The sequence below is a fragment of the Lepidochelys kempii genome, chromosome 1 (genome assembly GCF_965140265.1).
Source record: "Lepidochelys kempii isolate rLepKem1 chromosome 1, rLepKem1.hap2, whole genome shotgun sequence".
NCBI classification, from domain to species: Eukaryota; Metazoa; Chordata; order Testudines; family Cheloniidae; genus Lepidochelys; species Lepidochelys kempii.
Window position 1 is genome coordinate 294538617 of NC_133256.1, and position 14080 is coordinate 294552696.

General features: G+C 41.6%; 1 protein-coding gene across 4 annotated transcripts in view; it reads right to left on the reverse strand.

Annotated features, from left to right (window-relative positions):
* Positions 1-14080, reverse strand: part of ANO6 (anoctamin 6) — a 182486-nt gene that overhangs the window by 28836 nt on the left and 139570 nt on the right. The window contains exon 20 of one of the 4 annotated variants that reach the window (XM_073327997.1): positions 13279-13435. The exons of the other annotated variants lie outside the window; for them this stretch is intronic. Within the exon in view, the coding sequence (XP_073184098.1) occupies positions 13403-13435 (33 nt within the window). The 3' untranslated portion in view covers positions 13279-13402. Of the gene's footprint in view, positions 1-13278; positions 13436-14080 lie in introns of those variants that run through there. 4 annotated transcript variants of the gene reach the window in all.

Sequence of the window (14080 nt, forward strand, 5' to 3'; positions counted from 1 at the left end):
TGATGACCCCGACTAATGGGGCAAGGTGAAGGCAAAGAAGATTATATTGCAGTGATCTCTCTGTCTCCAATCTGGTCCATTCTAAATTCTTTGATTCCTTTATCCTCCCTCAGAAAATGAAGGATACCACTAGCAGCTAGAAGTTCCCCATCATTCTGGAGGTCCAGGAAGCAATCCAGAAGACAATAGCTAGCTAAGCTCTTGGAAATGCTGGTTTCCCAGTAGACTTCTCCTAACACCTATCCAAACACTTGCCTCTCTGTGTGTATATTCATCTGTGTATGTCAATAAAATCCTAAAAGGAAATGTTCTACTTCCCATCCTGCAAACTGCCCATATTTCATTACTGCTAAAACCCAGGTTAACATGCCAGTTACTGCCCACTGTCTTTGATAAATACCAACAGTAAAATATTGGCAAAAATATCTGCACAGAAACTGGAGAAAGTTCTCCCAACCATTAAACATACCAATCAGATGGGCTTCATTAAACCACCTACAACATTTTATAACCTGATCTTAATCTCTCAGGCCTCCATTGTACCTGTCTCTGTAGATACAGAGGCTTTTGACAGTCCCAGTCTACGCTCCCCCTCCATAGCGTTGGATTTGTCCCAAAAACCTCTATATGCAGAATAGCTTAACCTATGGATACTTACTTGTATTTTGGACTCAAGACAGCAGATGCCCAGACCCCATTCTTATTGGGTAGCTCTCTATTCACTGATCATGAAAAAGGAGATGGTGCTTTTTTCCAGCCTCATACTCAAAAATGGCTGAGCAGATTTTCCTCAGTCTTCCCAAAAGAGATAAAAACAAACACATGTCAACTCTTCACCTGACACCAACTATGGAAAATTCAGCCAAAAGGAGATGAAAACAGTCTTACAATGGAAACTCTTTTTGCACCTATAATAGTCAATCCAGTCACATATTTAGACAATGAATGGTCTCATGAACTGCATAATGTTAATTAGCTTTGTTTGAGTGAGGTTAATATGAGAAAAATCATATTTTTAAGATTATGGGGCTCTAGTCAAAATGTGTGAAGTCAAATTATGGAAAGTTGGAAGTCTATTAGGCTACACTGCATAGATTATGAACTTGTCCAAAAGTCAAAGTTTTATTATTACAGTAACTATTTTGGCTTAAGAAATGTATTAACTTTACATTTCATTTCTTTTGCAGTACCTATAGATAAAAATTATTTTATATTTAGTTATTGCCTTTCACATGTTTCTATGGGAGTAAATGTTTTTGCTTTTTTCTTTGACTTTTAAAAAGTAACCGTCATAGTTAAGAAATTACTGTTTTACTCTGAAAGTTGCTTTTTTACAGTGTGCTTGATATATAGTGGTAGCAGATTGAACTTGCTGCTGCTGCTGCTTTGAAGAGAATTACACACGGGCATTTTAAATGGTTTAAAAAAACTTCTTGGAAATGGCTGCCACAAAGTTAATTATGTGTTTAAATAGGAGGAACAGATTTCTGGAAACCGAAGAGTGCTTTTGAAAACCAAAAGTGGTGCAGAGATTCAGTCCTCAAGTGTAGGAAATTGTGATGTGGCAAATAAGTAAAGAATTTGGGTGCAAGGGTGGGAAGAAAATATCCATTTTATAAATGCATAAAGAGAACATCACTCTAAGGTACTAATTGTACTGTAATAACCGCACTTGGGCCTATGTCTTGAAGCGTACCCAAGTTATATTGATATTATGGTGTAATAAATGTCCTGCCTTGTGTTACTGCGTACTTGAAATATCTAACAGGCTTGTCATTGGTGGTGTTTTAGTTCTTAACATTTGAAGACCATGGGTGAGATCTTCAGTTAGGGCTTGTCTTCACTATGGGGAGATTGACGCCAGGGTAAGTCAACCTAAGCTATGATGACTCCAGCTACATTATTCACGTAGCTGGAGTAGCGTAACTTAGGTTGACTTACCCCGGTAGTGAAGACAAGCCCTTAGTGTAATTAGGCATGGCTATTTGTAAGTCAATTTAGCTCCCTTATACCTGCTGAGGATCTGCCCTGTGGTGTATTTAAATGATACAAGATTTATAATCGAAGGTAACATACAAATTTAAGAGACTTCCCAATATATTTTTGTTGGCTGCAGTGACTGTTTCTCTTTTTCATTATTACTGTATATACTTCACTTGGGCTTTGCCTCTTAATGTAGTTGGTCTCCCCAAACTGCTCACTTGAGCACATTCTACTGCAGAAAGAGACATCTGCTTTTGCATTTATTAATAATATGCTGTTGTATAAATGATTAATATAAGACACCACAGGCCTTGAGTTACGATGTGGTAATTCACACTTAGCTCTTAGACAACTCTCAGCCTCCAACCTTTTGATTCACAATGTACTAGGCATAATTTATTATGTACTAGTACATAATATTGTACAGTATTGAATTATACTGTAATTCACACTGTTTCTAATTGCTAAAATTTAGTGTCTGGCATGTACAGAACGGATCATACAGTTGATTAGAATGTGCAGATCAGATCTTGCACCCAAAGGCTACAGTTGAAGTAATTCTCCAGATTGGTTAATTTTGCAAAGTTTGAGATTACAACTGAAAGACAGAACAGTAAAGCAGAGTGTAAGGGCTCAATCCTTCAAGGTGCTAAGCACTCCGGACCTGATACAGCAAAGCCCTTAAACATGCACTTAACTTTGACCATGTTTAAAGTTAAGCACGTGCTCAAGTACTTGTTGGATTGGGGCCAGAGTGCTTCAGACCTTGCGGATCAAACTCAAAGGAAACCTACACAACACTTTCAAAAGATGAGTCTGGGAGCTTAAATTCATAACTTTGTTAGATGTTAAAAATCCCAGCCATAATAAAGACACTGGATTTATGGCTTATTACAACAATCTGTAACCCACTAACCCCCGTTTTTGTCCTATGACAACAGGGGTGTTGATGGGTCCCTTCACCTTGAATAGTCCCTTAGAATATGTGCTAACTACTTATACTTTTGCTATATCACTCATTCCATCTTGTATTTAGCTGTGATAACACTCTCCCTATCTTTCCCAGACCTGAAGAAGAGTTCTGTATAGCTCAAAAACGTGTATCTCTCACCAAAAGACATTGGTCCAATAAAATATATTACCTCACCCACCTTGTCGCTCAAACCCTAAGACACGGGTAAACACATGCAGGTTTCTTGAGTCTGTATTCATGGGGTCTGACTAACAGAGGGTCAGTAGGATAGGACTGTACAGCTTTTGAGGTCAAAGGTGTTATCCTTCTATTTACAACCATGGTGAAGGGTGAGAGAAAAGACCAGAAAAGACCATTCTGTGCAGAAAAGACCAAGCGCTTGCTCCTTCTAAATAGAGGAGATAATTACAGTTATGAACCAGCTATGTATATTGAAAATATCAATTGAAAATTGAAAAAAAAATACAACCAGAAAAATACTGCAGATTCCTAAAAAGGTAGGTCAGATTGATTGAGAATTAACTGGCCTTAGAACTCCATGTTTAAGAGCTATCACAATTTCCCTGAATGATCTAGTAAATTTCTTGTTTAAGATTTTTTTTACTCTTTGTCAATCAAATTATTGATTGTCACGTTTGATTGTTGTGAAAAGAAACCTTTACATCTCAGTTTGCCAGCTTGTCTACACAGCCAACGTTCAAGTAGTCACGGCTCCAGCGCTGGGAGAGAGCTCTCCCGGTGCTGTAATAAAACCACCTCTGCAAGGGGAACAGCGCTTCCAGTGCTGTAGCACGATCTACACTCCCACTTTATAGCGCTGAAACTTGCATTGCTCAGGGAGTTGTTTTTTCACACCCCTGAGCGAAAAAAATGTCAGTGTTGTAAGTAGTGGTGTAGACAAGGCCTTAGCTTGACACATAGCTGCATGCATTCTGTCCATGCCACACTGAGGCTCTTGAATCCTGCAGTGAACTGCTCTCTGGATGTGAACAGAAGAATCACCTTAAATTATTATGCATTCTCTGAACCAGAACTACAGAACATTTCTTTTTACAAATAACAATAAAACAGGGCAGAGGATCAGATGGTGAGATGCAAATCACATGGCCAAGTTCCACTTAATCAGCGTGACAATCACACTTATTTGTATAACATTGCCCTTAACAGAGGTTGTTCTCACACTGATCCTTAATAAAGAGGATAAACAGCTGATGAGAAGAACAGCCAGAGGAGATATTTCTAGTCTGCTATTGTTCTTCTACTTGGCCAGTCTCTTTGCGGCCTAAGGGTATAAATAGAGAGACTGTACAGGGGATTAACATACTTTCTTTCCAGCACTACTGATATGCCACAGTGATGACTCTATTGGCATTGTTTCATTTGAAAGGTTTATTTCACTCAGACTTTCAGAAATCCATCACAAAAGCAAAAACTCAAGAGTTCTGGGGCTCATTTTCTTCTTCCTTCCCCATGGGAATGAACTGGGCAAAGATTACCTGCTTGGTCACGGAAAGATCATTAAGGATCTAGCCACCCTGTGGGCATTGTGGCACTAGGTTTAGCCCTTAAGTCCTGTAAGTGCTCCTTAAAACAAACCAACAAAAGTTCTACCTCGCATTTCCTGCTTAGCTCTGCAGATGGAGAGGAAACCACAGTCAAGATGCGTATGAATATTATGGGCCCTTACAAGCTCCCGATGGATATGAATATGGCAGAACCACTTTCCAACATGCTGTGGGTGATAGGATCAATATAAGCTTCACTATAAATTGCCTAGTAAAAAAGATAGATGCATTTGCCCTTCCAATTAACCATGGAGCGCTGGGGGTGGAATAGAACAAATTCAGCACTCTTTCCCACATATTTCATCCTTGAAAGGAGATCTTGATTTGATACCCAAACAATTAAACAATGGTGGATGACAGAGCTTAGGGAATTCCTGATCTTAAAGAAACTACTTTTCAGCTCAGTTTCTCAGAATAGCCCATGCCAGGGCAAGACGGACAATTGACCTTATGGGCCCCCAACGCTCTCAGCTTTTTATCTGAATGAAGTCTCATATTCCCTAGAAAAGATGAGAATCCTTCCCATCAACAGAATCTGGCGTTATCTATCCATGAGGTAACAAGATGCAAGTGCTCTATTACTACTTTCTAGCAAAAAGAAAAGGAGTACTTGTGGCACCTTAGAGACTAACCAATTTATTTGAGCATAAGCTTTCGTGAGCTACAGCCTGAAACCTACTTTATAGCAATATCTGTGTGCTGATTGTCCCATTCAGGCTGCCATTGAGTTCCTGATCTGCAAAGACACACTCACGCATGCTTAATTTATGTAGATGGAACTACTTACTGCTTAAAGTTAAAGGGTTGTTTTGGTGAATGAGTGCCTATGGTATTTATGGCACAGTGTTGAAACCAAACATGATTTGTTTGAACTCCGCTCTGCAAACTGCAGTCACTGAGTTTTGCAGAACTCTTTGCTGCTTTTATATTCACTGAAATATCATAGGCACTTTTGGAAGAACAGTGGGAAAAATTGCAAATGGTTTCACTAGAAAAAGACAGTGACTTTCAGCGTGACTGGCATGTATAAAACTTGTGGACTCCTGTGTTGGGAAAATTATGTGTGGATAGCAAGTATAGCACTGATGTACTCCAGTCTGCTAAATTTAGAAATATTGACTAGATTTAGTGATTCTCTAATCACATTCCACCTTTGATAGTTTGCAAACTGTGACCAAATTTAAGTTTTAACTCTAACCTTAGATGTATAATTGAGGATAAATTATTAGACAACCTGGATTTAAAGGAGTCTTCTGAAGGGGTTGCTTGACATTCTTGGAAAATAAATTAATTCTTTGAGCCTCAGGACGGAAAATTTCTAACCCTGCCAATATCACAGGATCAAAGTAGTTTATTTACAGGGCACTCTGACCTTTCCTGTTGTAATACAGCTTAAGGTCAGGTAACAGGAATAAATGAAACCTCTGTGTACAGCAAGACCCTAAATTAGGGAATTCTGTATTCACTGAGCTGTGGGATTCATTTACATGGTTTAATTATAAATAAAAATGGAACAAAGAGGTAGTGTCAGCTTAGGTTGAATTATTATTTGTGTTGCAGTACTAGAAACCCCAGTCATGGATCAGGATCCCATAGTGCAAGGGGCTGTACAAACACAGAACAAAAAGACAGTCCCTGCCCCATAGAGTCCACAATCTAAGTATAAAATGAGACACCAAAGATGGATACAGCAGCCAGGAGGACCACAAGGAACCAATTGAATAAGCCAATAATGTTTTAAGAGCTTGGGTCCAGGTTTGAGGCTGAATCAAAGCCAGGGCTTGAGTTCAGCTTTGGTGGGGCTGAATGGCAGAAATATCACAAGAGCTTCTGGCATTGTGAGACTTCTGCCATCTTGGGTTTTGTGACAACAGCTGGTCTTATGAGATATTGGCTGCCCCTGAATTGGAAGTGCTAAATCGAGGCCCTTTCTGGTTTTGAATCAGACCTGGACCCAAAACTATGAAGTTCAGAGCTGAACATTCCCAGCTATTTTAGATTGAATTTGAGGTCTGCTTTTGGACATCTTTTCTTATAGAACACGACTAAGTATAACGTAAACTATAGTGTAAACTTTGGCGGATACTTATGAAGCGGTCTCGTGGACAGGACAAGAGGAAAGTTGGAGACAACCTGTCGGATTCTTTACTTTAGCTAGATGATGGAAAGAGGAAAGGGATACCTTTAACTACTTTTAACAGTCCTTGAAAGAGAATGGTAGACAAGAACCACAGCTTCTCTGTAGATCAAACGACAGCTGGGACTATCCCACCTAGGTTATTCTAATTATTACCCCTCTCTAAAAATGTGGTTGATTTTTAATCTACTCCAAATTTTTCCTTCCTTGACAAGTTATCTTTGAGCTGATAGGAACATCTGGAAAAGGAAAGCTCTTATCCTGAGCCTGCTGCCTGCCAACTTGGAGGAAGGAAGGACCTGTAAGTGGCACATCACTTTTGAAAACTGAAGCCTCGGTGGTTAATGAATCCATCCATCTTCTCCAGTGACCAATCCCGGAGATGTTTTCAAATTGTAGGAATACCCTCAGCTCTGTCCTTTTTCACTTGCTATTATCTTGGCCTTTGTTTATTTGTATTACTGTAGCATGTCTGAACCCTAGCTATGGATCATGACTCCATTGTGCTAGGTGTTGTACAAACACAGAACAAAATGACAGTCTCTGACCCAAGAAACTTATTGACACACTTTACTTGTTAAAATACTTTAATTACAAAGTAAAAGACATTACACAGTGCCCAGCAGACTGTATGTGATAAATGCAGGACTTTTGTCTTAACCTCAGCTTCTGAGCTTTTTCTTCTCAGTGTGTTTTGTTGTGTGTCTGCCTTGTCATTAATGAGAATACATACATTGGTGTTATAAACATATACACAAATAAAATGAACAATACCATCCCCCAGCCCCAAAGCCCCCTTGCTTTTTGGTGAAATGTTCTAATTGTAATAGTTGCAGGCAGCCCACTCAGTGTAACTTCTTATCATGTTAGTAAGGTCTGTTTCTGTCTCTGCCTTTCAATTGTGAGTATTTTGGGATAAGGATCCAGTTTTTGTTTGACAATGACCTTAGTTGTTCAATGTCACATTTATGGATCTGAGCTAGAGTCTTATTTGTGATCTGCAGTAGCCCCTTCTTTTCCCCATCCTGCCCCCTGTCAGGAGGAGCTTATATTTAGAGGAGAATCTGGCCTATGGTGTGGGTATAAAGGTTAAGGCTAGGATTCTGACATGGAGGTCATGGTGTAAATGGTAACCGTGAATTTTAATGACGTCTGTGACCCCTGCAGCAGCTAAAGGGCTGGCTTCTACTCCACGCATTGCGATCTGGCCCACATGGTCACAGCACCACTCAGGTTTAGTATGTCCCTCCCTCTATATAATCCCAAATATACGTATAAAATGATGACAGGTTTCAGAGTAACAGCCGTGTTAGTCTGTATTCGCAAAAAGAAAAGGAGTACTTGTGGCACCTTAGAGACTAACCAATTTATTTGAGCAAGAGCTTTCGTGAGCTACAGCTCACTTCATCGGATGCATACCGTGGAAAATGCAGCAGACATTATATACACACAGAGATCATGAAACAATACCTCCTCCCACCCCACTGTCCTGCTGGTAATAGCTTATCTAAAGTCATCATCAAGTTGGGCCATTTCCAGCACAAATCCAGGTTTTCTCACCCTCCACCCCCCCCCCCACACACAAACTCACTCTCCTGCTGGTAATAGCCCATCCAAAGTGACAACTCTCTTCACAATGTGTATGATAATCAAGGTGGGCCATTTCCTGCACAAATCCAGGTTCTCTCACCCCCTCACCCCCCTCCAAAAACCACACACACAAACTCACTCTCCTGCTGGTAATAGCTCATCCAAAGTGACCACTCTCCCTACAATGTGCATGGTAATCAAGGTGGGCCATTTCCAGCACAAAACCAGGCTTTCTCACAAACCCACACCTCCCCCGCTTTTTTTTTTCCCCCGGGGACACACACACACACACAAACTCACTCTCCTGCTGGCAATAGCTCATCCAAACTGACCACTCTCCAAGTTTAAATCCAAGTTTAACCAGAACGTCGGGGGGCGGGGGGAAGGAAAAAACAAGGGGAAATAGGCTACCTTGCATAATGACTTAGCCACTCCCAGTCTCTATTTAAGCCTAAATTAATAGTATCCAATTTGCAAATGAATTCCAATTCAGCAGTTTCTCGCTGGAGTCTGGATTTGAAGTTTTTTTGTTTTAAGATAGCGACCTTCATGTCTGTAATTGCGTGACCAGAGAGATTGAAGTGTTCGCCGACTGGTTTATGAATGTTATAATTCTTGACATCTGATTTGTGTCCATTTATTCTTTTACGTAGAGACTGTCCAGTTTGACCAATGTACATGGCAGAGGGGCATTGCTGGCACATGATGGCATATATCACATTGGTGGATGTGCAGGTGAACGAGCCTCTGATAGTGTGGCTGATGTTATTAGGCCCTGTGATGGTGTCCCCTGAATAGATATGTGGGCACAGTTGGCAACGGGCTTTGTTGCAAGGATAAGTTCCTGGGTTAGTGGTTCTGTTGTGTGGTATGTGGTTGTTGGTGAGTATTTGCTTCAGGTTGCGGGGCTGTCTGTAGGCAAGGACTGGCCTGTCTCCCAAGATTTGTGAGAGTGTTGGGTCATCCTTTAGGATAGGTTGTAGATCCTTAATAATGCGTTGGAGGGGTTTTAGTTGGGGGCTGAAGGTGACGGCTTGTGGCGTTCTGTTATCCCCGATAATGTCACGGCTAACCTGGTGGCTAAATTTTGTGACTTTGTCCTTACCCATAACTATTTTACATTTGCGGACAATGTATACCTTCAGATCAGTGGCACTGCTATGGGTACCCGCATGTCCCCACAGTATGCTAACATTTTTATGGCTGATTTAGAACAACGCTTCCTCAGCTCTCGTCCCCTAAAGCCCCTGCTCTACTTGCGCTATATTGATGACATCTTCATAATCTGGACCCATGGAAAAGAAGCCCTTGAGGAATTCCACCATGATTTCAACAACTTCCATCCCACCATCAACCTCAGCCTGGTCCAGTCCACACAAGAGATCCACTTCCTGGGCACTACAGTGCTAATAAACAGTGGTCACATAAACATCACCCTATACCGGAAACCTACTGATCGCTATTCCTACCTACATGCCTCCAGCTTTCACCCTGACCACACCACACGATCCATCGTCTACAGCCAAGCTCTGCGATACAACCGCATTTGCTCCAACCCCTCAGACAGAGACAAACACCTACAAGATCTCTGTCAAGCTTTCTTACAACTACAATACCCACCTGCAGAAGTGAAGAAACAGATAGAAGGGGGCCAGAAGAGTTCCTAGAAGTCACCTACTACAGGACAGGCCTAACAAAGAAAATAACAGAACGCCACTAGCCGTCACCTTCAGCCCCCAACTAAAACCCCTCCAACGCATTATTAAGGATCTACAACCTATCCTAAAGGATGACCCAACACTCTCACAAATCTTGGGAGACAGGCCAGTCCTTGCCTACAGACAGCCCCGCAACCTGAAGCAAATACTCACCAACAACCACATACCACACAACAGAACCACTAACCCAGGAACTTATCCTTGCAACAAAGCCCGTTGCCAACTGTGCCCACATATCTATTCAGGAGACACCATCACAGGGCCTAATAACATCAGCCACACTATCAGAGGCTCGTTCACCTGCACATCCACCAATGTGATATATGCCATCATGTGCCAGCAATGCCCCTCTGCCATTTACATTGGTCAAACTGGATAGTCTCTACGTAAAAGAATAAATGGACACAAATCAGATGTCAAGAATTATAACATTCATAAACCAGTCGGAGAACACTTCAATCTCTCTGGTCACACGATTACAGACATGAAAGTTGCGATATTACAACAAAAAAAACTTCAAATCCAGACTCCAGCGAGAAACTGTTGAATTGGAATTCATTTGCAAATTGGATACTATTAATTTAGGCTTAAATAGAGACTGGGAGTGGCTAAGTCATTATGCAAGGTAGCCTATTTCCCCTTGTTTTTTCCTTCCCCCCCTCCCTCCAGACGTTCTGGTTAAACTTGGATTTAAACTTGGAGAGTGGTCAGTTTGGATGAGCTATTGCCAGCAGGAGAGTGAGTTTGTGTGTGTGTGTCGCCCAGAAAAAAAGGGGGGGGGTGAGAAAGCCTGGATTTGTGCTGGAAATGGCCCACCTTGATTACTATGCACATTGTAGGGAGAGTGGTCACTTTGGATGAGCTATTACCAGCAGGAGAGTGAGTTTGTGTGTGTGGTTTTTGGAGGGGGGTGAGAGAACCTGGATTTGTGCAGGAAATGGCCCACCTTGATTATCATGCACATTGTGAAGAGAGTTGTCACTTTGGATGGGCTATTACCAGCAGGAGAGTGAGTTTGTGTGTGTGTGGGGGGGGGGGGGTGGAGGGTGAGAAAACCTGGATTTGTGCTGGAAATGGCCCAACTTGATGATCACTTTAGATAAGCTATTACCAGCAGGACAGTGGGGTGGGAGGAGGTATTGTTTCATGATCTCTGTGTGTATATAATGTCTGCTGCAGTTTCCATGGTATGCATCCGATGAAGTGAGCTGTAGCTCACGAAAGCTCATGCTCAAATAAATTGGTTAGTCTCTAAGGTGCCACAAGTACTCCTTTTCTTTTTCCGTATAAAATGATGGGGTCTAAATTAGCTGTTTCCATGCAAGAAAGAGCTCTTGGAGTCGTTGTGGATAGTTCTCTGAAAACATCTGCTCAGTGTGCAGCAGCAGTCAAAAAAGCTAACAGAATGTTGAGACTCATTAAGAAAGGGATAGATAATAAAACAGAAAATATCATACTGCCTCTATATAAATACATAATATGCCCACAGCTTGAATACTGCATGCAGGGGTGGTTGCCCCATCTCAAAAAAGATATATTGCAATTGGAAAAGGTTCAGAAAAGGGCAACAAAAATTATTAGGGGTATGGAACAGCTTCCGTATGAGGAGCAATTAATAAGATCAAGACGTTTCAGCTTGGAAAAGAGATGACTAAGAGGGGATATGATAGAGAGCCATAAAATCATGACGGATGTGGAGAAAGTAAATAAGGAAGTGTTTTTTACTCCTTCTCATAACACAAGAATGAGGGGTCACCAAATGAAATTAATAGGCAGCAGGTTTAAAACACACAAAAGGAAGTATTTTTTCACACAACAAACTGTCAACCTGTGGAACTCTTTTCCAGAGGATGTTGTGAAGGCCAAGACTATAATAGGTTTCAAAAAAGAACTAGATACAGTCATGGAGGATAGGTTCATCAATGGCTATTACCCAGGATGGGCAGGTGTCCCTAGCCTCTGTTTGCCAGAAGCTGGGAATGGGTGACAGGGGATGGATCACTTGCGGATTACCTGTTCTGTTCATTCCCTTGGGCACCTGGCACTGGCCACTGTCGGAAGATACGATACTGGAGGTAGATGGACCTTTGGGCTGACCCAGTAGGGCCGTTCTTATGTTCTTTTGAGATGGAAGGGCTGTAACCTAACACACAGGGTCACACTGCTCAGAGCAGAGAGCTGAGTCCAGCCCTGTGGGATAGGAGCTGCTATTGTGGGGTAGATGCACGATGGGCTTACTCCAGCCCTACTCCCGGGGCCTCTCTTCCTCACTGCGGTGGGCTTGCTCACTAGTCCCCCCTCCCCGCAAGCCTCTTCTCTACCCCAGGGTGCGCTCATTCTCCATCCCCAGGACCTCCCCTCCTCTCTGGGGTGGGCTTGCTTACCAGGACCCTTGGGGCTGCCTCTCCTTGCTGGAGTGGGCCCTTTCTTCTACAATACCCCTCCCCCTGGGCCATGACCTTTCCTGACCATGGGTTTTTCCCCCATACCTATGCCGTGAAATTGAGTACAAATTTGCATGACAGAATTGTAGCCTTAATAATAATGGATTACAAATAGTAGTGGGATAGATTTTTCAAAAGGGCAAAGTTGAATGTGCATTGAACTTTTGTTGGTGGAAGGGACAAGGTTTCGAGCTTGTAGCTCGTCTTCCTGTACTACTACTTCAGAGCTCTGTGTAGCTCGAAACTGTGTCCCTTCCACCAACAGAAGTTGGTCCAAGAAAAGATATTCCTTCACCCACCTTGCAAAAAGACAAGGAGGACTTGTGGCACCTTAGAGACTAACCAATTTATTTGAGCATAAGCTTGCGTGAGCTACAGCTCACTTCATCGGATGCTTGAGCTTATGCTCAAATAAATTGGTTAGTCTCTAAGGTGCCACTAGTACTCCTTTTCTTTTTGAGAATACAGACTAACATGACGGTTACTCTGAAACCTTCGCCCACCTTGTCTCTCTCATTTCCTGGGCTACAACACTGCAAACAAAAATAATTAAGGCTGAATTCGACCTTTAAGAAAACTTTGCACTCTCAGGCCCCATCACATAAAGTCAAGTCCCAAGACACAATTACAACATGGTTCCCATATATACCACAGATTGTACTTAACCTTTTTATCTGTTGAGTTCTTTGTTTTAAGCAGGTTTCCTTACTCAGTTATGTTTAGCTGATTAACAATCCTCAGTGAGCTAGAAGGAGGTTTTAAGCACCTCTGCTTGCCAAAGGCAAGCTGAAAAACTAGTGAAGGCTTTGATTTAGTAGCAAAACCTGTTTTCATTACTCAGCTTGAAGTCCTGAGGACAACCCAAATTCCTGCAACACTGAGCTTTCAATAAGACACTGTTTACTCTACTGTGCTGTCAATAAGATGTTATTACTTTAATTGCAAGATAAGAAAGGATTTTCTAGTTGCTCCAATTAGGGATGGTGAATGTCTTATTCTTTTCCTTGCAGCTCACTGGGAACAAACTAGGGAAAGAGAGAAACACAAGGAAATTTGACGAAACTATTCTCTGGGTTTATGCCTTTCAATTAAAGTTTTTAAGATTTAAAGTTGCTTGAGGTCTCTTCATTTAAAAAAAAAATGTTCCTGGTGGAGAACAGTAGATAACATGAAACATGGTTTATGCTATAAGAGACTGTGTGTCTCTGTGTGTGTTTAAAATAAACCATTTAAAGCAAGACACATTTTTGTCAGTTAGGGAAAAAAAAGTCTCCTAGTTCCTCTGTCATTAAAGGAAAATGGCAGTGAGTAGTTATAGGGCCATAATCTGCCATTAATCCAGAAGCACGATCCTTTGAGATGAAGATCAGTGGCAGGATATGGCTTTTACATAGCTAACTAAGTAGTTACTAATTAACAACAACTATGGAAAGAATGTTCAGTTTAGTTCTTAAAAATACCTGCCACCAGGCTATGGCTCCATAACTGTGATTGGAGCTGCTCTCCCATCAGTGACCAGTGCCCCATTACTGATACTTCCCAGCAGCAATTCTTGTCTGATCTAGTTTGTGACACAACAGATGGAGCAGACTTTTAGAAGACGCAGTAAATAAAAATGTCAATCTCAGGACTTTCTCATACTTTCCAGTGCTGCTGAGCTACATTTCCTG